A 27,737-nucleotide genomic window follows, 5' to 3' on the forward strand; every position below is an offset into this window, starting at 1 on the left:
TTCAGGCAATCAAAATACAGGCTGCTGTAACTGAAATTCCCTCTCCAAACTCAAGAATAGATATCTGTAATTAAGCACAACTAAAGAAAGCTCAAGACCTAGCAGGTGTCTGGTTTAAGATGTAATTTACACATCTTTGAAATAAATTCTCTCCAAACAAACAAATGGACTTCGTAAACATTTTCTGTGATGTTCAATTAGCAATTTTTAGTGGCACTTTGCTTTCACCTCTCAGAGTTTTCAGTTCTGCTTTACTTACATAACTGCAGTTAACTATGTTTTTTTAAGCACATCTGTCCAGAATCTGATGCTGATAGGGAAAAAAATAAGCTGTTGATGAAAACATCATGTTTTGACTTAGAGTAAAAAAAACAAACAACTGTTCAGTGTTCACCATTTGCTTTTAGGTCAAGCAGTGCTATAGAGAATAACTCCAAGAATGTAAACCTACTACACATGCTATCACAATATAATCTACTAGAAGAACACTTTACTGCCATTATATGCGACTAATCTGAATTGAAGATGAAAACCACGCATGATTTCCACAACATTTTCCAACACATGGAAAAAAACCATCTAGCCACACGTGTGCAAATGACCCCAACTTCTGGGCACACATTGTAGCACATCTACAAACATATTAATTCGAGGTTGAAAGTCAGGCCCAGAAAAATATTTTCACAGCAATTCTGATGCAAAATACATTGTACTGAATGTCAATACATACCTAGATAAGTGCATAATTTGCTTAATTGCACAGCACAATGCCAGTCCCTATTTTTAGTTAATAACATGACTAATAACAAACATAATGAATTAATAACAAATATTAGTTAAGGGCATAAGCTATCTGAATACAATATACACCTTTCAGTCCTGCTGTCTACTTTGTCAATTAGCTGTACCCTGATTAGCTGTACAGAAAAGGTGAGGGAGAGGCAGCTGTCAATGGGCTGCCATTAAGAACCCTGAACATGATGAGAGCAAGTGACTTGCAGGGCTGCTACCCACCCCCGTTTCCACGGCGTCCAATAGCAGCCACAAGATGGAGTATTAGAGGCCTGGAAGATGACAGAAACTGTCAGTTTGGGGGCTGCTAACACAGCAGAACTGGCAACGTGGTGTCACTTCCTGAGCACTGTTTACATTAAATTCAGATAACAATGTACTCAAGAGTAAATGCATAGCACTTTTTCACTCCTGAGCATATTCCTAAGTACAAGAGTAGCCTATAAAGTATCTTCCCTCTAAAATGATGCTGTAGCTTAGGATGCCAGTTTTGGTGTTGGGTCACCAATCCATCAAAAGCTGGAACAACTATTTGCTTTGCTTTCACAGTTTTGCATATAGCCCCAAATTAACTAGCCTGTGATTGTGGCAAACTCTAAATTAATATTAGAACAAGTGAAAGTAGATGTCTTTCACTTTAATGTGTACCATCTCCATGATGTTTTGAAGGGATATTGTCATACTGTAATAATTAAGCCCAAATACCTGCTGACGGAACGAATTTATCATTTTCATTTCCCTTTTATCATTTTTGCATTTTTCTCACTCTGCAGAACCGAAGTAGGTGCCAGCTTCCCTTGCTGGTGTTCAGACTCAACCAAATGTTTTTATTATCCATTCGCACAGTGGCGCACACAATGTTACAGCCATTTTTGTTTTCGCCGTCTTTCACCTTCATTCTGGGACAGATCGTCACAGATTCCATGGACCAAACATCCTCTCACTCTTCAGCTGGCCTCACTTCTGCAAATGTCGTTCCTACAAACTGCGAGTGCAGGAAGGGCTCCTCAGTCCAGTGGCACACCATGATTTGCATCATACTGTACACTACTGCTAGGATGTCAGTCTTATGCACTCCAGCCTTTATGGTTTACCAAACACTCACTTGTATCTTGTCCTAGTGCTTAGGAGGACTAGTCATGGAACATGGTCCCTCTCTCCCCCCCACTGTAGAAATACAGAATAAGGCCAGTCCTCACCCCAAAATGTTTACCAACCAAGGCAGAGTCAGCAAAAGCTTGTGTGCGTCTAACCCAAAGGGACTTCGAGGCAACAGGATGCAGATTTCTGCTAGTTGAGGAACGCATTTCATGAAAGACATAAGTTAAGCCCCTACCACTACATGGCAGCTGTCACAAGGCATACGTGGACAGTTCCTCTTTTCTGTCAGCCTTCTCGTTCCTCCAGAAGCCGTCCCCCAGTGCCTCATACTGGCTACTCTGGACACTGGTTTGAACTCAAACTGAGCAGGAGCTGCCTCCATCTCTTGCCCCCATTTTAAAATCTCTTCACCATTCAGAAAATACTAAGTGCCAGCCAGCACACGTGAGAGAAAATGAACGTGGATTTCAGTAGGGACATTGGGGCTCCCGGCCCCCATGCTCCTACCTGAAGCAGTAGAAAGGGCTGTTCAAAACCAGCTCCACAGAAACCTCCAAAACTACAACCTCTAAAAGAAGCCTGCAAATAACGTACAGGCAAAAGCCTGCAAGGGGAACAAGAATCAGTGCCAAGCCCAGCCAAAGGCATATCACCAGGGGGTCCTGCAGAATGTGCAGTGGTCTGGAACGCCCCTAGGACAAGGCCTGCCCTGCAGGAGCATCACTGAGTTAGATGCAGGGTGAGACATGCAGCTGAGGAGATAGCAACTATATCCCAAACCCTGGGGCATCTGTCTCATATTGGCTATGCTTCTGCTTTGGCCCAGGAGTCCTTGGTTGCCTGGACAGAAACAGCCCTTTGATGCTCAGGAAAGCTTCCAAGAAGTGCTCCAGGAGAACTGCTCCATCGTCCCTCTATGGTTCTGCCTGCAGCCTTATTTCTCCCCTCATGGTAAGGCACCCCTTTTCCATACCACTCACTGGGCGCTTCAGCAGGAACCTCTGCTGAAAACAGTCAAGCAGTGTAGGGGCCTGGGCACTTTTTGGTACCTGTAGCATTTGGTTTTGCTGTGTGTTGGCTACCCTTTGCTAGGAAAGCCAACCAGAAAAACAGGAACACAGGACTGGAAGAGTTCCCCTGAGCAATCGAGAGTGGCTGCCTGTACGGTTCAGTACCTGCTGAGGTGTAGTGGCTTAAAGCCCGCTTTATGGAAATGGGAGTCTCCCTAGCTTGCTCTGAGGGCCTTATAGCTAAAGGCAAGCAAAACTCGGGGGCATCTGAACCCCAAGCCTCCAGGCTTGGGCATCCTATTTGCAGGCTCACCAAAGGATTTGGAAACATCTGAAGCCCCAGATTGGGGTGGAGGATGTTTGCTGGTAGTAGGGCCACTTATGGTTCTGGACTGACTCACGGATTTGGAATTGATTTGGCCAATTGGCTGGGAATACAGAAATTAAAAAAAAAAAAAAAAAAAATCAAAGACCTCCCAGAAATAGCCTGCAAAGGCTTTTTGTTGTTGTTGCCATAGCCCTAGCTGAAGTCCCTAGCAAACTTCTCCATATATAGGTACAGGCCTACCACTTAGCACTAGAGACATCGTAATGACACTAGCCTGTTGGCACTTTGTCCAGAAATATCTTGAACTTTTCTTTCTTCAGAATTCTGCAGGCCCCATTTTAACTGTTTCAGGATCGTTTGCACGTTATGTTGGCTGCATGAGAGTTACTTATTATGTCCATTTGCTCTCTCAAATTTGAAACCACGTTACCTCTGTTTGATGCTATATCAAATCCAAAATGGATTCCAGGCCCAGTTTTGATTGGCAAAGTAACTGACAGTTATACATGTGCTCTCCTCTGTCCACAAAACCCACACTACCCTTGAGGCTGGAGGCCTGAGCTCAGATGTGTCACTGAACTGTTCTGCTAGGGTCTGAATGCAACAGTGTGCTTTGCTTTTAGCATTTATGTCTGACCGCTCAGAACAAAACAAAAACAAAATCAAATCAGTGGACAGCCGCTGCATTGCTTCCTTGCTAACCTAGGCACAAAGTTTCCCTCCAGCCTTATGCATGCTGCTCAGACCACAAAAGGCAACAACAACCAGAGAGAAGTTGCCTTGCTGAGGTGGAGCCTTGTCACGAGACATCCCCAGTGCCCTTCAGTGCTCAGAGATGCTCTCGCCTGCCATCCTGCATGGTCTAGTCTCTTAAACCTCTCTCCTTGCAGCTGACCAATGTATGGCTTCATGGGGCAGGACAGGATAGGTTACACTGGGTTTTCTGTGACTAATATAGGTATTTCAATGCTCCACATATCAGTGGGAAAAACACCCGTTTGAAACTTCTGGAAGAGGTGGCAATGCAGCCTTAGGCTGGGAATGCTGGGTGCTTGAGAGCATGCAGCAAGCTCTTCCGCTGTAACCGTTACCTGTGCAGGAGCCTGTAGCCACACAAATGTTGCAGCGGCAACACTGCACTTCTCCAGGGGAGCAGCCTGCACAGAGGAGGAATGCCATGTTCTGCTGCAGGTGTGTCTAGTGCGGTCTGCTGATGGCGCACATGCACCCTTAGACACAACTGAAACATTTTAGGCCATTAGTTAAGGTGTCAGCTGCTGCTACTAACAGATTTCCACGTGCATTTAATGATCTTTGACTTCTTTTCTTCTATCTTATGTTCTTTCTTTTATTTTCTTCTGGGGACAAAGGAAGGAGGAAAGCCAGCAAGGGAGAGGAGCAGCTACCACCATCTTGCCAAACCTGCTCACTTCCTTTGAGTTTGGATGCCACACTCTCCTCTCTTTTAACAATTTTTCTCCTATGTCCCAAATCCCTTGATTCATGTACTGCTAGATTCCTTCCACCTACTCTCAACCCTGTAAAAAAGGCTAGATTAATTTGATAACCATCACCATTATTTGGAGTCATTCAAGATGTTAATGGCAAACAAGTCTCATAATTCAAAAGCATACACACTAGAGATGCTTTCCTCCGTAGGCAGCATACACAACTGATTTTACTACTCAGTGATCTTTTTTAGTGTTGAAAAAGTCAGGAAATGTAATCAGTTCAGTTCAAAGGTGAGTGCCAAAGTTATTTAGGTCATGTTTGTACTGTTTCCCTGCTACCCCCAGGACTGGGACTAAGAAAATACCTCAGATTCCAGGTTGCACTGGTAGAGAGGGTCAGGAATCTCTCTGTGGATCCTGAGGCATAAGTCTGAACTTTGCTCCATAGTTATGTTAAAAGGCCCTCACTAGTCCACCCAAATGGGTACCTGATTGTTTGGGCTGGGGAGTGAAAGACAGCTGATGTGATGCGAGTCACATTACTCCCTGGTGTGCCATTCCACTGCAGAACCTGGTGTATATAAAACACGTTTGTCCTATGTGCTGCCGTTAGTTCAAGGGGCTGAAGCAATGGGCTGATTCACTTTCCCAGTCTTTTGGATATCAACAATTATGTAAATGCTTAAAAATAAATAACGAAAAATAACCCCTTACCTTTCTGAGGTAGTTTAGGAAGAACTCTCGGTCCAAGTGCAGTCTTTGCAGTCCCAGTGCTAATCAAGAGAAATGAACTGTCAGAACTTAAAGTGATGGCACATTGCTAATTACACCAATCTACCGTTCAGAAAAATCCAGTAAGTAAATTACAGTAAGATTTCATGCCTAACCAATACACACACTACGCTCTCCCTGGAACAGGAACATGCTCTTCATCAAAACCAGTCTTGCACTAAAGTGACCCAAAGAACCTTGTCTGCCTACATCCTTAGACAACACAGCTACATCCTTTGAACACTGTAGTTTTAACAATAACTATATTTTCTCTTTTCCAAAAGCACAGTAAGTATCAGCATGCTACTCTTTTATGTAACTGGAGAATTACCCCAAACTTTATCCAGGTCATATTTACACTGATTTACCAAAATCACTTTTATAGTGTTGAATACTGGTAACTCCACTGGCAAAACTACATTTTGGAAAGGTACAACAATGACTTCCATGCCAAATGAAGTGGACTATTCTAGTAAAACCAGAGTTTTGTCGATACAGTTGTGTCTAAACCAGCATTTCTGGCAGGTAGTGTCAAGGGACCACAACTTTTCCCAACCCTAACTGACCAATATCATGCACGTAGAAGTACTGATCCAGTCCAAATAAAAAAAGACAATTTCCAGAATGTACCTGTTTTAAATGGGTAAATGTGAATAAAACAGTACATACCAAAAAATAGTACTATGCATTCATAATATGTCACAGGTCACAAAAGAAAGATGAGCAGAAACATTGTTTCTTTAAATTTTAATGACCTGATGAAGAATGTGTTGCATTTGAAAGCTGTCTATTCCAACCATACAGCTGGTCTAATAAAAGACAGCATCCTAAGAAATCCTTGCCTCTTGCAAAATTTTTGGACTACCATGACTACAACATCACTATTAAGTTTTAAGTCCTCTTATAACTGATGCTGTATTCAGAGGCATAATTCAAGGATAAAAAATGTGTTGTAAGAGCATAATCCAAGGATAAAAGACATGTTGTAAAAGATAATCTCAACATGTGGTGTGAAACTGCCCAAAATATACACTATAAGACAATGGTGAGGGTATATCTGATGGACTGTCATGGTTTTGTACAAGGGCGAGTGCTCATTTTATGGAACATTCTGAAAAAGTAGAGTACGTCTCTTCCATTTTTAATCGCAAAGGCACCACTGAATATATTAATAGATTAGGGAATTTAGCTACTGCATGTCTGTGAGCAGATACTGTTAAAAATTGGAAATGCTCCACTCTAGACACAAGCACAATAGTTGACCCTGTTTGTTCAGACTACTGAACTTGTAAAAGCATTTGGCTCATTAACTCTGTTTATTCCTACCAAACTACCATTTGGCCCAGGACCAACCAAACCCTGCCAAGATAGGAAAAATTACTGAACTGTTATTCTGCTTTTCTGAAGTTATCATTCTAACAGGATTTTCACTTCAGGGTCTTGGCTCCTTTACACAATACTGACAGGACTCCCTGCCTGCTTAAGGTTTTGTGCCCCCTTTAAAACAGTGATAAATGGAATATGATAGTAGTGGCCATCACAGGTTGCAAAGATCTCATGTTGTACCACCATGAACAATTTTATGGTGGCACAAAACCCAAGTGAGCAGACATCTTAGCCTTTTGGTGCAGCACAAATGCCCAAATTTGCAAGTGTGATGATTTGTAGTCACAGTTTGTGCTGCCTTTTCACCCCGATAGGTGTTCACTTATTCTGGGAGAAGATAGGCAGCCCAGAGCTGGCCGCTAGGGCTGTGTGAAGCTTCAGTTCCCGATTAGATTTGGAGAAGATTCAGCCTGATTCAGTGACGAAATCTTCAAATTTGAATAGAATCAGGAGACCGATAAAAAGGTCCAAATTGATTCAAAGCTCTCTGAATTGATTCAGAAAAGATTCGGGCACTCACCACTGCAGGGAGCTGGACCCAGACTCCATGCTGATAAGTGGGGAGAAGCAGGGGCGGGGGGGGACCATGGGGGGGAACCCTGCCAGGCCCCATCCCCTGCCTGCTCCCTCAGTCCCCGCGAGCAGCCCCCAAACATCTGCCCACTCTTCCAGCCCTGTCAATGGCTGCCCCATCCAGCCCCCATGCCCCAGCTCTTTAAAAACAAAAAAAAAAAAAAAAACAGGAGCTGGGAGGAGATGGGCAAGGGTAGTTTGCCCACAGTGACCCCTGCCCACTCTCCCAGCCCCGTCAATGGCCCGGCCCAGCCCCAGCATCCCAGCTAAAAAAAAAAGCCCCACACTCACCAGCTGCTACAGCGGCTGTTGGGGTTTCTGTGGGCTCGTGGCAGAGCCCCCTCACACGGTGTGGGGTAGTGGAGGGCAGCAGGGATCCCCACCCTGCCTGGCAGGAGCTGGTGAGTGCGGGGCAGTCACTGATGGGGCTAGGAGAGTGGGCAGGGGATGGGGCCTGCTCAATTCAGAGATCTGGCTGATTTGGCAGCAACTGAATCTCCGATTTGGACAGTGATTCGACTCACTAAATTGAATCACTGTCCCCCAAATCCGAAGTGAATACTAGCCGCTTCGCACCGGCCTACTGGCCACACTCTCGAGCTGCCCAGGCCGGCACCACTCCCAGGTCTTTGGGGGCCTGATGCAATGCACCCTGGGGATTCCTGCAGCATGCATATTAAGCTGCCATGCCCTGACTCAGGGAGCACGCCTGCAAGCAGGGGATCCTGGGGGCACTGCCACAAGCAGGGGAACCAAGCTGGGGCATGGCACCATTCCTGGAGCCCCAGGAACAGCAGGGGTCCGCCCCGAGGGACAATGACCCTAGCGACATCTGTAGACATGAATGAAATAGATCACCTGTGCTGGGTGATCCTGCTCCAAACACAACATCTGTTTATACCCACACAGCATCATGAGGTTAACAACTGTACTTCAGGAACACACGCATCATCCCCAATGGCTTGGGAGACAAGAGTCATGAAGAAAAAAACCCCAATTAATAGAATAAAAAACTGCCTCCAAATAAAAACCCAGGAGAAAAAAAAATCATTTAAAAATAGATCGAATCAATGAGGATGTGGGCAGCTGAGTGGCAATACTGTCAGGATATCAAAGCAGGATTCAATCAATTTTCTGTTGCAATTTTCTGTTGCCTTAAAGAACTGGGATTTGCAATGTTAATAATGCCTTATAGTCAGTTCCTAGGTTTATCTTAAAGAAACACAAATGTGTTGTTATATAGCCACACATTTGCAACAAAAACCTGCCCGCCCACCTTAAAACAGTAGTCAGCGTTTGAAACGGCCTTTCAGAGCCACAGCACGTCTAACCCTTTAGCTAACAACACAGTAACTACATTGGCTCGCGGTGACAGTAGTCTACTATCCTTTCTGTTACAGAAGGGGAAGGGGGAAGATACTAAACTGGCACGAACAGTCAGCGTTAAAGACAGCATATCTCCTCACACTTATCCCTGGCAGGCTGAGAAACGATGCAGGCAAAATGGATGCGACTCAAGTCGGCTGTGTTACAGAAATAGGCTCCACCTCAAATGAGTGATCTGCAACCTTTTGATACTCTACAGTAGGGGCAAGAAGCATTGCTTAGTAAAAATGATCAAATTATGTAGTAGTTTAAATGTCAGAAGATGCGAGTGTACAGTTCACGGTTGCCTGGATCAGAACCTAGTGCAACAACATTTCTGTGTTCCATTTTGATGCAACCGCAGTATTTGCTGCTACTGTTTCATCCCTACCATACAGTGTTTCAGTTCTGCAAATATGACTGTAGGAAACATGTTTAGAAAACGTATAGACAAGGGTTAGTTAGGGTCTATTTTGGAAAGGATGATTCATGATTCACATGTCAGCGACATCTGGAAGGATTTTCAAGCCCATCGTTAACAAACACAAACAGTTACAAATCTTACCTTGATTGCTGAGACATCCCCTCAAACTTGTTTGCAGTCTTAGTCGAAGATGGGCCCAAATCATTACCTAAGGGGCAAAAATGATTAGGTTATCTGCATTTTTAATAGAGATAAAAAACCTTAACATATAAGAGTAAGTATCATTACATAAACCAGAGGTGGCCAACTTGCAGGACACATACTACAGGTGGCATGGGCAGTTTCCACGTGTGGTACAAGGCAGGCTGGGGAGTGGAAAGGCAGGGCAGAGACAGTGCAGAAAGCAGAGCAGCAGAGGAGGCAGGGAGCAGAAGGCAGAGAAGCAGGTGGGGCAGAGGAAGGGGATCAGAGTGACACTCAGGCAGAGTGCAAGGTTAATTTGTGGCGTGCATGCCTGTGTAACATATACAGCAGGCCACCCTAGATAATCATACAGTCCCCACTAATCTTAAAATGTATGAAACTACGAATGAACGTTTCACTTTCATGTATGCATAAACGAGCTAATAGTCAGTGTATTTGGAACAACAGTTGCTAGTAGTGGGAAAAAGGCCAGTCTCATACAGCCAGCATTGCAGGGAATTTCCTTTGAATTCAAAGTTAATTTTTGCAGAAACTGGAAAAAAATCTATATAAAACTCTCCCCTTAAGTTCATGGGAAGGCGCTACAGTGAAATAAAGAAAAAAAATCAACTTCTTCCTTTAGAAAGTACACAGTCTTTTAAACCCATTATAAATTAGTGCTTACTTAGGAAATGCTGATTCTGTAGAGGTAGGTATATATTTAAGGGTAGTCTACATAGTAAGTACCCCAGAATACTTTTTTCCAGATAAAGAGAGAGGCAAGGATGTCTCTTGTACTGGACCAACTGCATTGTTACCTCTTGAATATTTCCTGGACCATCATGGCTACAGCATTAGCTCAACTCTTCCAAATAACTCCCTGTGTGAATGTTCTTATTCCAGATTAAGATTGCCTTATTCCAATTATCTTAATCTATTTTGGAAAATAGGGCACTAATCAGAACTAGCTATTCCTCTTTAAATATATATTCCATTTTAATCTGAATTAATTTCCCCATGTAGAAAAAACCCAGGTTTTACTGAACTCTGCCAGAAGGCGGTGAAAGCCAAAAATGAAGTCAGCACATCTGAGACCTCCTAACAGAGCGCTTCCCCTCCATTAATCATAAGCATCACAAAGACTTGTGCAGCTGCAGTTAAGAGTGCCTTCTATATTTGGGAGCCCTTATCACGATCAAATCCTCTTTCTGTAACGCCATTTCTGACAAGCCTTAAATTTGACAATAAAAGAATTAGACTAATATGACTAGATCCCACGGTGCAAAAAAACTCTTAAATTAATTCTACAGAGGCTGAATTTACTAAACTGACAACTAATGATACACGCTAAGTAGTAATGTGCTTCCTACACAAAGAAACTGAGATTGACGTTTCCATTCCTAGCAAATGGAAGGATCAATAAAAGGATAGCAGCAAAAAATTTATTAAAATTTAATTTCTCTGCTCAATAATAGCTATGCCAACATGGAGACTAAAAAGTTAGTGACAGTACATAAATAGAGCATCAAGATTAGAAAAAAACAATAAAACATATTTAGCAATGTGGATGGGACATTGGTCTCATTCAGCATGGGTCTAAACTGTTTCCCATTAAGTCAGGGCTAAAAGTCCTATTAATCGCAAAGCAGCAGTTAGGCTCCGCTCAGCCCTCAGATACATTCTACCATTCACAAAAATGGATCTGGGGGCCCAGTATCCCAGCCAGGGGTGGGCTATGAAGGATTTCAGAACATCCCAAGTAAAGAGCCCTTTTTTATGCTGAGAGCTGTTGAAAGGCAACCTGTTCAACTTACAGTAGTAGAGAGAATGGTCTTTGCTCAAGGAATCATCTGCACTCAAAACTCAAGTACAGAATGCAAGTTCCTCAGTAATACCTGATTCAAAGCATTTCATGAGTTTCATTTATTTTAAATATATTTCAGAACAAGACCAGTGCCAAGACTGTATACATTTTTTCCAGTAGGACCCTATAGCTAATGTAACAAAGGTCTCTTAGTAATGGCAGAAAGGTCCAAATTAAATCTTGGTAACAATTTTGGAGTATTTTGAACTACTTATTTGGTCAGATGTAAAGCAAAAATTGGTCTTCTTGAAACCTTAACAGGTAAGATGCAGTTTAAGCACCAAAGAGGCTAGCAAAAAAGCCTATTAAAGATGCGAAGATGGAAACTAGCTTTGAAAGATTAAGCTATCAGACAGCAATCCCAAACCTTGAATGCAAATGCCATCTCTTCTAATTAAACACCTTCTCCAAGTGAAAATTTAATTTCCCATTTAACAGACCTTAAAATCCCAAAAGACTTCCAAATTTTGTGGCACATTTTCAAAGGTACTGACTGCACTGCAGAGTACAGTTAGCATGAGTTGAGCCACAGCAGACTGTAGAATAAACTAGCCTGCACTCATCTCCGCAATGCTGTGGCCAGGATGCTTGCCGTACCTAAGCTAACTCTGGACCACACTGCTATCTGCCACGTAGATATTTCATAGATTTATTTGAAAGGCTCTCAATCTGATTTACTGGTAATTCTACCGTTGTGAGCGGCACCACTCCTACTACTAGCACTTTTCATTGCATTTTAGCCTCTCATTTTACAACTAATGTTATCCTAGCTTTAAAAGGTCGGGGAAATTCTCTTGGTCAAAATTCAGGGAGAAGGAATTCATTTAGGTTATGATCTGTAAAAATATTCTTAATTTAGAACTGGCCATACATGTTTTAAGGTAGATACCACAGTCTGTTTGACATCACGGACAGCATATACAGCATACTTGAAAGTACAAACATACACACACTTTAGTATGTCCCAACAAGCTTGAATTCAGGTTTCTGTCTCCTGTACAAAAGCTGTTTCTATTACTAACACTAGAGGCAATGCACATCATTAATGATTTTAAATTCTGCTGTTATCTAAGGAAGGAGAAAGTTTTTCAGCTCAAAATTAAAAAAGCACTTAATGGCAGCAATATCTACTGGGTAAGATACAGAACCAACACAGGGCTTTTTCTATGTTCCTTGCTCTGCTACAAGATTCACAGCTCTTTTTGGGTAAGTCTATAACCTTTGTCCCTCACTTATTCCAGCTGTAAGATTAAAATACTTTGAATTAAAACATATGTACGCACTCCTCTGTAAAAGTTTGACGTACATGGATGAAAAAACTAGATGTCAAGAACAAATGCTAAGCATTCATCTTCAATTCATTTATTTTTAAAAACTCAGCCAAATGATACTCAAACACTTGGTTTCTTTTAAATAAAACATTTCCAAATCTGCACTCATTGATTGCACTGTTACCCTTCTTTGAAACCAGAGTGGATAGCCAAAGGTTGGGGCCAGAGGCAACTGCTGTTAGTAGGGAAACTGCTGATGGTATCATGGTGCAATCTTGCTTATTTGGAAAAAGGAATGTGCAAAGTCCCATTTTCCTGTGCGCAGGAAGGCTAGAATGGCACTTCATCTCTCTCCTCAGAGGTCTAAGCTTTTCAGCCAGCACAGCACAAAAACCCTGAGATTTTCCTCAGGTCCACACTATTCTTGCACCCCTGACAGCGAGGCACAATGACCCAGATAATGGATTCCCTTTCCCCCTTCTGGCCTTACGAAAAGAAAGGCAGAGCAGAGCAAATCAGAAATGCCTGCCTGTAGGAGCAGCTGCAGGGGTAGCCATAGCAGGGGGTTTTTAACTTGAGTTTGTTCTTTGCCCTGTGGTGACCACCAGTTTGCTTCAAACTTCTCCCAGTCTTCATCTCAGCTTCCCTCTATACATACCCCTCTTCTCCCCTGCCTGCTTCCCTAAGCTGTCTAACCAAGGCTACCACCAAAATATGGCACTGACCAGCATCTGCCGGCATAATGCTCTTCACTCACCTCGTGCATTATACTTCTTCTCCATACCTATCTTGTCATCACTGTCAGGTTTTGGTGGCAGAGACCACACACTACTGTTTGTGCACAGCATGTCACACAATGGGACCTCATTCTTGGTTGACCATTAGGCACTGTTATAATATACATACATAATAACTACAGTTTAAACTGACAATACTGATTCAGGCCTATAACACTGTCTATGGTCCCTGGGATTGGGAATTCCCCTCTCACTTTATTTTCAAATAGCCCAAAACTGTTGTGCATATGGCAAACCTCTCTCACTTGCTATGTTTTCAGGAGCAGGCCATACCGAATGCAACGAACAGGTATACATTATATTCTTGGTTAGAACAGGACTACTGTTTTCACTGAAACTTTTTTTTTCCTCTCTCGTGCTGACACCTGGTCTGAATCTCAAATACAGATGATAGAGGCACACACACAAACAGGTCTAAAACTAGCCTAGTCCTAAATGTTTTCAAATTGGTCAGGTAATTTATAGTGTTTTTAGGTTCTCAGGAGATTTATATCAGGACATCTATAGGACAGTTATGGGATTTTAGTAGAGGAAGCTGATCTATTCAACAATTTTTGGATTTAAAGCTGCAATGTAAAAGGACCCAAGGAAGTCCTGCGCACTGGAATGGGTACATACCGGCATCACATAGACCCTAGATTCATTGTTTTTGGAAAACTGAATTTGGCAGATGAAAAATTGGGGATGTCTATAATGTTCACTTGGAAATGCCCAAGAGAAATACTTTGCTCTGGGCATATTTGCAGCAGTATCAAATGCTTACTGCTCATAACATTTTGCTTTGAACCACTTCTTCTTGTATTTACTACGGTTAAAGGAGAACATGGTGTTCTGGGACTGGTAGAAATAAAGGAGAAGCATTTCTTCAGAGACTTGCCTTTAAGGAAAAAACAATCCTCAAAAAGGGTCAGTTATGACAAGCCTGGATTTACAGTGACCAAAAGCATTTTGACTGGGTTAGCCAGGATTCACTAGGAGAGAATATGCCTATCTGAACAGGAATGTAGTAACTGTTTCTATAAAGTTTTGATCAACAACGTGTCCTGTTGTACAAAAACATTGGGAGTTTGTGCCTTAATGGCAGAAGGTTATAAACAGTGCACGGGTTTGGATTGGTACAGCGAACAGCAAGACAGTCTGGTGACATAATAAAAGATGGAATTGTTCATTTATCAGACCTGCCACTAAATTGTAGCAACATTAGAAAGACAACACTGACAAAGACAAACCAAAGACATATCAGCTACATTCAGGTTTCTTTTTTAAATTCCCTTTGCATTTTAAAACTCACCCCAAGGAATTGGGCCCTTACTCTGGGGTCCGTGAGGTAGTGGGCTTGGTGGGTCGGAGAGGGTTCTTTTGTGTCCAGGGGGTGGGGGAGGTGGTCTCTTCTTGGAAAGAGTGGAGCTGCCACTAGAGGTCTGAGTGTTTAGAGGGAGTGTTGAAGGTGGACCTGAAAAATTAAAAGAAGAAAAGAAAAAAAAAAAGCTTCTTACAAATACAGGATGTGTACCACCAAACAGCACTGAGGAATTCACAGTCACACCACAGTAAAGTGCAGCAAAGGGCTGGAAACAAAAATAAGCCATGCCAAAACACTATGGGATTAATGACACACTCATCACATTTTTAGCCATTTTAATTGTGGGATCATAGACAAAAAAAAAATGACACACACATACGAAGGTACATTTTGAAATCAATTAATCACTGTGGGCTTTTTAAATTTTAGGCATTGTTAAAAAACACACATTTTTTAAAACTTAAAACTAGGAAATGGTTTAAGATCAACCAGAAGTAGGTTTAAGAATCACTATTTATACACAACAGAAAGAAGTGACACTTCACTTTTCAATATATTGTTAGTACTCTAACTATGGAGCATCATAATAGCTAATGTAATTAAGTCTTCTTATTTTTACTAACATTTTAGAAACCTTCCTTGATGGCTGAAAAATAGGCTCCCAACCTACATTCATTTTCTGTAATGAGTATCTTTTTGGTGAATTAAATATACTGAAAAATTCACATTTATAGGGCATAATGAAGTATTAAACCTAGTAATTATAAAACAGGCATACTCCCATCTCTGTTTAGAATGGCTCCAGATAATCTTTGGCAGCTAATCAAACAATGTATTTTTGGCCACAAGTTTACAATGAATACTGCACGGGCAGATATTTTTTGCAGGACTCGAGACACACAGGACACATCCAGATGTTCAGGCGCATGTGGTGTGTGGCACTGCAAACCTCTCTGCAGCACCAAACTGCATGCCTGCAATGTTAAAATGTGCCCCATGCTGCAAATTTACAGCATGGGAGCTAATTTTGCTAGCGGAAGGCTCTGGTAGCATAAAAAAAATGCTGTGAAGAAAAAGCAGTGCGGCACGTGTGCACAGTGAGTGCCAGAACATATGAAGGAATGGCCACCCAGAGCAACGCTCTGGCTGCCAGCCAGGCTCCGTGCTCCTGGATCTGCACCCCTGCTGCACCAGGACGCCACGTAATATTGCTGTGGCCAACGCAGGTGCTGGCCCTAGCCTCCCCTACTTCTACCTGGGACAATTTGCTATGCATCAAAACATGTGTGCAGGTGCAAGCTAGGTGGCACAAAACAGTGGCACAAATTTGTGCCATTGCTACTTGTGCCCCTGCAAGCGCACAGCCCTGCATGTGGAGACGTGCCCACAGAAACTTCCACATGACACTTACTGGAAGATCTGGCCTTAAAGCTAGAGAACCCATGTGAATACTGTCCCACCTCTTCTGAACCTAAATTCTGAGCCTACAATACCGCACAGAATTTAAATACTGTGGCATCTTGTTTAAGAGCTAAGTATCGTCATCAGTGATCCCTGCAATATGACATGCATGCAAAAGTAGCACTGCCTCCTCACTTCCCAGGAAACATCATATATCAGCATGCTAACAAGACTGAAAATTACCAAGACTATGCTACACTTGCATACATACACTATAACAGGGGTTGTCAACTGGGGTACACGTACCCCCGGGGGTATTTTGAAAGGTCACAGGGGGTATAGGGGGACGAGACGGAGCGCCGCCACTCCATGCCACTGCCTCACAGGAGCAGGGCCGGGGTGGGACGAGAGCAGGGCCAGACAGATGCCGCTCTGCCACTCGCCACCCCTGCTCCATGTCTGGCTGCTCAACAGCTCCCCCCCAGGGTACACTTATTAAAAAAGGTTGAAAACCCCGGCACTGTAACACGTGTATCTACATTTGTAAAGGTATTTAAAGTAATGCAAGCCAAACCAAGGCAATATCAATCTATCTATATATCTTTTTTCTTGGCAAACACCAGTCTCCCAGAAAATGCATTTTCATTTATGTTAAAACTAGCTGTGAACTTGACAAATACTTTCAAGGTAAAAAATAAAATTGTACAACTAGACTCAAAGCCGCAGGTGCTGAGAGACCTACATTCACATCTACTCTGTCTGGTCCAGGAGAGAGATTTAACCAGTCTCTCATTTCTCAGATATGGGCCTTAACTATCAGCCTACAGGGTACTTCAAGTGAAGCCTTTCTTAATTTGTCCTGTTGGAACCTCTTCCATGTTGTATAAAATGGAGAACTCTTCAAACAAACAAGTGAAAATGACTATCCTGGTTAATTAGGACACCCACGAGGGTGTAGCCTAGTTCCTACTTGAGCCACCGCTGAAATATTTATTCAAAGTAGAACAAGAGAGATTCTTCTCAGTCTTCCAGCCCAGAATATCCTATAATCTTGTGACCAAGGCCATTTTTTGGGTGGTGGTGGTGTGGGATCAAATCTCCTCAAACAGAGGAAGGAATTGAATATCAGAGTATTGGTCTAACTTTTGAGCAACTGGGTGAAAGAGGGGAAATAGCAGCACTACTCCAAGCTGTTTTGTGCATACATACCTTTCCTTTTCCTTTATGTACCTAAAAAGCACCTCTGTCTAAATATTTTTGTTTCATATTGAACAAAGTGATATTTTTCAATTTTATTTTCTCAAGTGATTTTAAATTGGGTTTCACCCTTTTTTTGCCAATTCATTAACCCTCTCACCCCAAATCAGATATTCTCAAAGCTGTAGATCAGATTAAACTGAATTCAATTCAGATTACGTAACAGAATTTTTGCAACAGATTAAATGCATGTCATTTTAAAAGCTAAAGAAGGAAAAAAGATAAAATGTGATCAAATAGACTTAACTTGCACTAGTATCTGGGAGGGCACTCCCAAATGAATGAATGTTATGAATTAAAAGTAAGGTTACAGAAGAAGAATCTGTTGCAAAAAATATGTTAATGCACTTTGGTTACTTCCACGTCATTTTAAAAGCTTAACGCAATTTAAAAAAAGGTTTCTCCCACCAAAACTGAAGACCCTTTTGGCACTCTGACCCTTGGTTTTTGTGGATTTTGTGGACCCGTACCACAAAGAAGACCTTCATTTTGTCTGAAAGGATGTATGCTAAAGCTAAAGGGTAGGAGCATTAATTAGGAGCAACTCAATACATAAACCGGAAGGACTTCAATATTCATTGTGCTCCTGCTCACACTAATATCAAAGCTACAGGTAAGAAACGTATTTGTGTGGTATGCTAGGGTAAAAGAAAAGTGCTAATAGTTTGAAATCTCCACTGCAGAGATGCTTACATGCTATAACAATTGCAAACAATGGATGATCTAACGATTTCACCCTACCACCACCTAGCGGTTGCCTCATGGAAGTGCAGTCCGTCTACATCACAGTAATTAGAAATTTCTTTTCAAACAAATTAAAAACAGACAAGGTCCTCAAAACTCGGGACAGTGCTCTGCATTGCCATTGCAAAAAGCTTCAGAACCAAAATGAATAAGATCTCTTTTTTGTCAGCACTGCACAATTAAAACATTAGGGAGAATCATACTGAAACGCACACATTTTAAATATCCCATGATATTAATGTGTCTAGAGACTCCATAGGAGGTTTTTAAAACATTTAACACTTTATAGCTTTCAAATATTCATGTGATAATACCTGAACTCCATATAAAACAGCAGCAATAGCAAACCTAAACCCTGCTTCCATTACATGGATTTCAAATCACTTGTTAAGCCTGTTAACGTATTTGTAAGGTAAGTAATAGTCTACCCATTGTATAGAGGGTAAACAGGCTCACAGACCCAGGAGCCCTTGTAAACACTCTCCTGCTTTAATTACTGAACAACATATCTTCTCTTTAAAGCAGTGAAGCACATTTACAGGAAAACAATGGCCAGAGGGCAAGCCTTCAAACATGTTCAGAGCTATAACTGGTCTCAGAACAGCAGAAAAGCAACCGGGTGATAGGATACGGAGATCTATGATCCCGTGTTCAGTGCTGATCCAAGTATTGGAATCTATGCTGTAACTAGCAACTCTCAGTATTGCATAATTACAAGAGTTCAAACAGACAACCTTTAATGGGGTAAAGGCCTTATTGCATGGTAATTTTGGCTGGCTCCTAGAGCTTTGAAACCTCTGTGCTGTCCACATAATAACACCTTAAAGTAGTTTTAAGCACTCATTATGAGGTTCAAAATTAAGCCACTCCAAGGCAGGATTCTCTCTGATCCACACTACTCAGCTCCTGTTACATTACAGTGTGCCCTCTGCCCCACTACAGATGTGCTGTCCCAGCTGAAGTCCTCCAGTACCCCAGGATCTCTCATACCCGCCTGTACAGCAGGGGTAGAAGCCTGTCCTGGCTCTCCAGCCCTCAAGCGGTAACTCGGTTACGGCTCCTAGTCCTGCCCCTGCTCACCAGGCCTCTAGTGGCAAGTCACAGCTGTGCAGGCAGGGGCAGCAAGAGGTTTCTAGACTATGGGTGTGACTGCTCCAAACTCCAAGCTAGTGCTAACACCAGTAACCATTTGTGCAGCATAGGGTGTAGCAAGGCCTAAGATGCTAAAACATTTATCTAGGCTTAAAAGTATTCAACTGCCTCAGATACACAGCAATTAAAACATTGTGTGGGTAGTTAAAGAACTGCAAAAGGTCTGCAATTAACGGTGCATTGTACTTCCATTTTTGTGAAGTTAGTATAGGTTCTATTAAGTTGTGAACTAGTACTACATGCAAAGCTGTTACCATTCAAGAAAGTGTGTTTTTTAAAGTGGGAAAACCTAAGGTACTTTTTTTTGTTTTTTACCACTGAATGAGAGAAATGGAAGAACCAGTATTCCAGCTAATGGTTGGACCGGTACTGCAAAGGAAAGTAAGTTTGTGTTAAAAATGGTACTTTCATAAAACACTGCTTATTTTTAAAATTTATGAGAGGCATAACATTGTTCACTGGTAAGATTAGAAGCTTCATTCATTCAAGACCTTCTCTCTTATTTGTCTCAGTTTTATCTCCAGTATTAGAGAACCAGGGATCACAAAGACCCTACTTAGAAGAATTATTTAAAGTCTCAGCATTGTGCTGCACATTAACATTAGCTATAACCCTGTATTTATAAGCGTCACCACTTAAATATTCCAGGTAAAATGTGAGTCAAGACGTAGAATTAGCACTGATATTTTGAATTTGTTCACATGCATGAATATGTGAGAATACATGTTTGCAATTAAATTTCTCTTCCCGTTAAGGTATTGGAAAATATGCTGTTTGGGCAAAATAGCTTGTTTTACTTAACCAAAACCACAAGATATAAAAAACACAAAACTACCATGTGTGGTCAGAATATATATTTTTTCATCGTTATACACACAAGTCAAGAAAAAGGTCATACTGCATTCAGGTCGTATAGAATCAGATGACCTTGAAGGTGGGACAACTAACTGAAGGAATGAACAAGAATTTTTGCTAGACGCTAAATGCTTATCAGTTGAAAAGTAGCATATTCAGGTCTTCCTTCACTTCTTATTAGTCGACTACATGGCAATTATCAGGCACCAGACTGATGCGAGTGCAAAAAAGGTAAATGTGATTCATAGAATGCATCAGATAAAATATTTCCAGTAAACCTAAATGTCAATGCCACTGTACAAGAAAGACGGAGGTGAGAGTGTCTGCAACTTAGTGCACAATTCTGGTCCCCCATGTTCACGAGTAATTCAAACTGACACCAGAGCTAAGAAGACCTCCTAAAATAAAGGTGAGAATCCAGCACATGACAGCAAACAAAGAGCTTGGTTGGTTAGAACAGCAAAACAAAGGCGACCTCCCCTCTTACGGAGGTAAACACCATGGAAAACAGCTCTTCAAGCTAAAAAAAAAACCCCCAAGAATAAATAAGTCTAAACTGGCTGGAAATTCCCTTAACCAGGACATCAGGGTTACTCCAGGGCTACTCCTCCCATAGCAGTAATGGAGACAAGAAACTAAGTAGTTTTAAGATCGAGCTGGTCTATGAAAAGAAGGGGCTTCTGAAATGAAAGCTGTAAAATTTGCACTACAGATGGATGTGCCCTGCTCTGTTTCCCGCTTGGTATTGAAACAAATTCAGAAGGTTAAAATCAAACCAGATTCCAAATGGCCAAGTCTAAATGAGTTTCTGATGGGAACAGGCAGAACCATGTTAGTTATTTTCAGTATCACCTTAAGTTGGGAACCTGGCTCAGATTTGCCCCCAAACTTTTACAGAATTAAAAGACCCAGGTGCAACACTTCCCTGAGCATCACGTTTCTAACATACATTTGCACAACGTTTAATCAAGCTCAGTGAAACAGATGTGTTGTACCGTATTATTACTTAAGAGTAATGGCTGTTAAAACTGACAAACGTCACAAAAACTGGTTTACATATGAAGCCAGAAGGGAGGCTTGAAGACTTGTGCAAAAAAATTAAATAACTAAATAAAGTTGGTTGAATTTCAAACGGTTATAAAACTGGGTGCATTTACATGAGACGCTTACTGAAGAGCCGCCAAATGAGTTGTGCAGTAAAACGTCACCTCCGCAGCCCCCTGCCAGCCCGGGCTGCTCTGACCAAGCTCCACGTGCTGTGCACAAATAAACTCCAGAGCAACATGGTCTGGAGGTTTTTGCTCCCAGGCACACATTCAAACAGTGCATCTGGGAACAAAAAACTCCAGCGCAATAAGCTCCAGAGTTTATTTGTGCACATTAAATACACATGTAGACACATCCATTGTGGGTTTCTCAAGAGAGCAGAGCCAGGAGAATTTTAAACCACTTTAGCCAAACTCGCCTAAAAAAACTGCACGGAAAAACTTACTCAGTTTAAACCAGACTGATTTCAGTTTAGCTTATGCTGAATACGTAGTTGCTTTTAGCGGAAATAAAATAAACCAACTCTTGGGGGGAAAAAAAGATAAAAAAGGAAACAAATTTACGGCAATTGATACAAGTTTCTTACGAAGACAAGGACAGTAAACATGCCCTTCTTCCTAAATTAAATGCATGGGGAGGAGTTTTAAGATTTTAGGACTTATTACAGGAAAGGCTACCCAACTAAAGACTGAAGCTTACCTCAGACATGAAGAAACTTTTCAATACCTTACAAGTGCACGCACAAACTCAAAGATTGCATAATATTTATACATACAATTTTAAAATGAACCAAATTAATTTTTAGACACCAAATGCACTAAAAACTATGGGCAAAAGTGGTGTTCAGTACATAAATGTTTTAACTTACCTTCCTTCCCCCATACAAGGTTCAGACTTGATGGCTTCCATTCCACTGTGACATCTCAGCAAACACCATGGGACCTTGCTACCAGGGAACTTCACTGGCGAATGAAGCCAGCTTACAGAGGGCTAAAGGGAGGTGTTTTCATTTAAGTACATCACATGCTTTGAAAAAAGATTTATTCAAATTTTATATCCCAAAGGATACAAAACAATATTAAGAGACTCCTCAAAAGCTAAGCCACTTGCTAAAAAATAGAACCCAAAGCCTAACTGCCCGCTATGGACTGGCTCCATGCTCTAGCAGGGTCCCATGGTAGCTGTTGGGGCCTCACAACAGAGCAGGAGCCGATACAGTTGGATTTAAGGGGGAGGGGAGGGATAAGTTCAAAGTAATTTATGGGTTGAATAAACTCACCCTTACATGGGGCACTCAGGATATTAACATATTTCCATGTCTAGCATGGAAAACAAAAATCTCACTTTATTATCCAAGCTCGTTTGAAAGGAATTACATGGCTATGGTCTGAGATGGCCAAGCTAGAGGATCTGAAGTGACTCCATGAATTCTTTCTAAAGAAGGAAAAAAATCTCATGAAAAGTCAGTCTCCATGCCTGGGTCTCTTAACAGTGTGAGAGGGAAGGGGACCAAGGTCTAATTTTGTTCAGAAAGTTTCAACAGAGTAATTTAAAAAACAAAAATTGAATGAGGTACGTGACAGATTGCAGTATGTTCATAATTGCTTCTGAAGTGATTCTTGAACACTGGTAAGTAGCTGTACTGTTAGATTAGCCCCTATTCTACTACTATTTTGATAGTGTCCAAATGATTTTCATAATCAAAAACCCATAAGGATAGTTTTAAATCGGTAAAATTCTTTACGATCCCATTTAAACCTATATTGATGGACATGGCCATGGAAGCAGACTCAGTACAGTGCACCTGATGTCACCAGAGAAGAAGTCTGGTGTCATTAGCAGATTTATACTGCTTGGACAATTTTGAAGCAAAGAGGCTTTAACCTTTACCCTGTCCAGTTTCTCAATATGACATTTCCTATTGTCCAAGAGAGTTTGCACGTCACAGTTTTTCAGCAGAAAAGTGCATTCACACTCCATGGCACAATAATGTACTCTTTTAAATAATTTAGTGTTTGTTTTTTGTTTGGCTTTTGGCTCCTAACAAACTGCCTTATGATAGGACCTAAAGGAAAACTCTCCTTTCCATGTGGCCTATGGTTCTGCTCCTTTGCTCCTCTGAGCCATGATTAATGAAGGCATCTAAGCATGGATATAAAATAAAATGAGACTTCAAGAGCATTTTCTAAGCAAGTAAAATTTCCTGAATCAGCCTTAGGTCTATCACAAAAGCTAAAATTCAAAACAAAGATACTATTTTCTTTATTGGTCACTGAGTTCTTCCAGTGTACTGAAGTGTACATAGAAATATGAGACACAAGCTCTTTATCATTAAGGGAAACAGCCTGAAGATTCAGATCCTACCACTGTGAGTCTTATTATGCCAACAGGAAGGTCAACATGCATATTTATTCCCAATATGAATGAGCCCCCAAGTGAAACCGACGCAGAAACCCAAATTCTCACAAATGAGCAAATATAAAAAATTGGGCAGATAAACAAAGATGTGGAGTCAGTCAACTGGCAACATTTCTGTATGAAAACCACAACTCAGGAAACTCTCTAGTCACCAATACATGACTAATGCTGCTGGTGGAACACTCTTTCCCAAGCATGGCATCTGAATCATGTAATTGCTGTTCTCTGAAATTAACCGAGTGTATTTCATCCATGTATGCTGTGCATTTTAATGAGAGCCTTTCTTCATTACCTTTGAGAACTGAAACCAATATAAAAACCAAGGAAATTAAATGTAAAATTACGCAATAAAATTACCATCAGGGGTCTGTAATTCATCTGGGCAAATTCAATCATGGTTGAAAGTTTGTTTTCGGCTCTAAGCCATGGAGTACATTTTCTCCCCAGTTTACAAGTGCAGTTTAAAAACAAAGTTTGGCTGTTCAGAAGTTATGGGAAAGAAAAAAAGTGAAAAAATGTGGGGTTTTATAAGCTTTAAGACTAGCTTTACCCGAATAAAAGAAAGCTAACTATTTTTACTCCACAGATTATTCATATTCCCTCAACCAAGTTTCAGGTGTTGTATAAATAACTGGACAGATTAGTAAGTCATTGTTACCAACTAATGTAAAACATCAAATCTGAAAACTCTTCAGAATTAAGACCTCTTCCTTTTGAAACACTATTACAAAAGATAATAAAAAAGGCAACAAGTATCTTATGGCTTTAAAGTTACTTGCAGATGGTGAACATTACGCAATGTTAGCACAAACTCACAGTTCTTCATGGACAAATTCTATAAAGGTAAATGGTTGTCCTCCTTAGTGAAGGCCTAAAACCCTCAGGCTCAGAAAAGTTACATATGCGCTAGAACGCTGGATGTGTGATGAATGGCTTGAGTCCTTCCTTCTACCCTTCTTCCATCTCACTAACTTCCAGCAGTTCTACATGGGGAAGTCCTGACATGTTATAAGGGAGGGGGTGTTAGCACTAACAGGCAGTTCACCAGCAATCTGGAAGTTCCCTTGGGCTTCCACTACTGATTTTCTGTCTTCTCTGCCTGAAGCTGCACCAAACAGCAACTTGAAGTACTTTCAACTAGCTACCAAAATGTTGAGGGACTCAGATTTGGGATTTTGGCTTGGCTTCAAGTCTAGGATCTCCTTACTGAAATAACCAAGAAACCCAGGATAACCTGGGCAGAATTACTGCTAAGTGGAATAAATCAGCCATCTTCATTTTAGCCAAGAGTATTTTGGTTTCTATTTGTTACGATCACAAGGGTGTGAAAAATAATATAATTGTAAAGGTCTTTATTTCAGCACTGCAAAATTCATGTTTTCCAGATGCAGACTATATAAAATTAAAATTCAGAAAGGAGGAAGAACACACAAAATGTTTAAGGGCTACCACATGTTTAGTTAGGTATGACAAACAGAAAAATCATTTTGATTTCCATTTAAATGTGTGAAACAGACGTACCTTTTCCAGCATTTCTAGGAGGGAGAGGAGGAGCATCTGCTGTTGGAGAGGTTGGTGAATCGGTGCTTGTAGAGACAAAAATCTGATTGGTAAAGGCTCCATAGGAGAGTCTTTGTTTGTCCCTAGGAGTACTAAATCCAGGCAGAGACATTTTGTCTTGTGGAGAAAGACTGGAAGAGTGACAAAAGCTCTGGGGCCTTGGAGAACGTTCTTTTTTTATAGGACTAGGCTGTGGGCAAAAAGAAAAAATTATGTTGTAACATGGATTCAACAGAAAGCTCTTATATATTCATCAAACATGTTTTAGAGTCTGGATAGTCTCCCATTATTTACATTAGTGTCAGTGTAAAATAGATTGCATACATAGCAAACTAAATAGTTAACATAGCTAAAAAGTTTATGTAAGAATGCAAATAGATATTAATATAGTGTCTTTGCTTGTTGGTTTGACAATTTAGGTCAAAGCCCCTAAAGCGTCTTTATTCTTGAAACTCCCACTCCTCTGAAACTGAGAGATCAATAATTCTGGCATTAACAAGTGACAACCCATTAGATTACTGGGTTTAAAACAAATAACATACATGTAAAAATATACATTAAGTTACTCATCTCAATATTTTTTCACTAAAGTATTATTTAGATGATAATAGTAAGCCTTCAGCTTAAATGACCTATTAAGTCTAAACATGTCAAGGGCAGAACTCCTATTAACGTTAGTGGGGCCAGATTTTACTTCAAGTGTTATAAGTGATGCTCTCACAGGCTACTGAGGTATATAAAGAAGTTTCCAGGCCAAGCTGTTTGGCATGTTTCCTGCTCTGGCAGTTGACAGGGTTCCCCCCCCGCAATATTGACCAGTCTTCTGCTCTGAAGTACTTACGTGGTCCCCCTTACCGGTAGCAATGGACAATTCCTATTGTTTTTAATAGAGTCATCTGCATCCTTTTAAGGCTGTGGGCCAGTCTGATCCACATCAGGTCAGAGGTAGATTTGAGAGAGGACAGGTGTTAGGACCTAGCCCCCACCACTGCTTTTCCCAGTGGAGGCAAAAGGAAAGTACCCACAGCCAGTGCTGCTCCCTGGGGTGGCACTCCTCCCCAGAGCAGTAGGGGAAAACTGGTGCCAATGCCCCACGTCTGCAGGCTAGACCAAATGGCACCACAGGCCAGATCCAGACCATGGCTGTTAGCTGCTGACTGCTGCTTTAATATATTTCCTTTCACAACATGCACGTGAAGTAGGTAAGTTGTATCCCCATTTTATAACTGGGGAACTGACAGCACAGAGTCGTTGCCCACATTCACAAAGGAAGTCCACTGCAGAGCAGGAAACTGAACCCAGCCCTTCCTAGCACGCTAATCATTAGACCGTACACCTCCTTCCTCCTGCCTGAGGCTTTGCTCTCTCTCTATTCCTTCCTTTTACCCTCATGAAAACACCTAGGATTATTTCTGCAATAACTAACCTTTGTTCAGTACATTTTCTGTAAGTCCTTAAGACAAAAAGGTACTACGAATTGTTTTGGCTAAACATTACTGATTTCAAATGAGAGGAAAACACTGGGGCAAAAGACAGCAACTGTATTGATCAATTTCACTTCCTTCTTAAAGTTAAACTTTAAAAACTGAAATTAAAAATACCCAGACCAACCAACTTTAAAATGTGTACAATAACTTTATGCTAAAGACAGGCACAGTTCATTGGGTAGATGTGGTATCTTTATTAGACCAACTGAGTAGCTGGCAAAAGGTTCTTAGCAAGCTTTCAGGTGCAATCACCCTTCTTCAGGCATAGCGAGTCTCTGCTGGTCTCAGACTCCAAGACATGGGAGAAGCTAAACATGTGGTAGGTTGTCAGTGAAAATGTAAATAGGTAGAGATAAGCAAGACAAGGAGAAAACACCACAGTGGTAATAATACAAAGTAAAAAAAGAGCGTTTTACCGTTTTCTTCCCCTTCCCTCCTCTGCTTTACCATTTGTTTCTCTAATTTCTACCTTTTTATATCTTCACTGAAATCCCATCACACCTCTTAGCTTCTCTCATTCCTGCTCCTCTGATCTCCAACTATTCCCTTTTGTACAACAACCTCTTTTCCACCTTGTATTTTATCTCTGTTGTCTCCTTCTGACCTTTTCTTCCCCTTCTGCTCTCTTCCCCTCTCCCTTCCCTGTTTTTCCTGTTGTCTTGCTTATCTCTACCTATTTACATTTTCACTGACCTCCTACCACACTTTTAGCTTTTCTCATTCCCTGGAGTCTCAGACCAGCAGAGTCCACCTCTGCCTGGTGAAGGGTGACGGAGCGCAAAAGCTTGCTAAGAACTTTTTTTCCAACTACCCAGTCGGTCTAATAAAAGATATCACATCTACCCAAAGAACCTTGCCTGCCTATGTCCTTAGACCAACATGGCTGCAACCAAAGACCCTTTCTACTAAAGATACATTCTATGTACTCTTTTAGTATTTCTGAATACCTACTTCAGTTAAAGAACTATATATCCCCATTATTTGAAAATCTTTAAATAGAAACTACATCTTAAACTTTAAATTACTTCTTACATTTCCACAAATAAGCAAATCCTGACAACTCCCAGGAAACCCATTTCAAACATTCAAAATTCATTTTTACCTTGTCATCTAAATCATCATCACTTTCATCAATTTCTTCCTGCCGAAGGTTCCACTCATATTCTACATGTACGTGTGGATTTAGCTTTCCTGACT

General features: G+C 41.3%; 1 protein-coding gene across 1 annotated transcript in view; it reads right to left on the reverse strand.

The window, feature by feature from the left end:
- The window catches only part of ASAP1 (ArfGAP with SH3 domain, ankyrin repeat and PH domain 1), a 291,905-nt gene that overhangs the window by 9,063 nt on the left and 255,105 nt on the right, over positions 1 to 27,737 (reverse strand). The window contains exons 24-29 of the mRNA XM_019552858.1: positions 27,643 to 27,735; positions 25,015 to 25,243; positions 19,489 to 19,542; positions 14,608 to 14,769; positions 9,343 to 9,409; positions 5,397 to 5,455 (exon numbers count right to left, since the gene is read on the reverse strand). Coding sequence (XP_019408403.1) covers positions 5,397 to 5,455; positions 9,343 to 9,409; positions 14,608 to 14,769; positions 19,489 to 19,542; positions 25,015 to 25,243; positions 27,643 to 27,735 — 664 coding nt within the window. The remainder of the gene's footprint in view (positions 1 to 5,396; positions 5,456 to 9,342; positions 9,410 to 14,607; positions 14,770 to 19,488; positions 19,543 to 25,014; positions 25,244 to 27,642; positions 27,736 to 27,737) is intronic.

Source organism: Crocodylus porosus, unplaced genomic scaffold, assembly GCF_001723895.1.
Source record: "Crocodylus porosus isolate Cpor-Errol unplaced genomic scaffold, CroPor_comp1, whole genome shotgun sequence".
NCBI classification, from domain to species: domain Eukaryota; kingdom Metazoa; phylum Chordata; order Crocodylia; family Crocodylidae; genus Crocodylus; species Crocodylus porosus.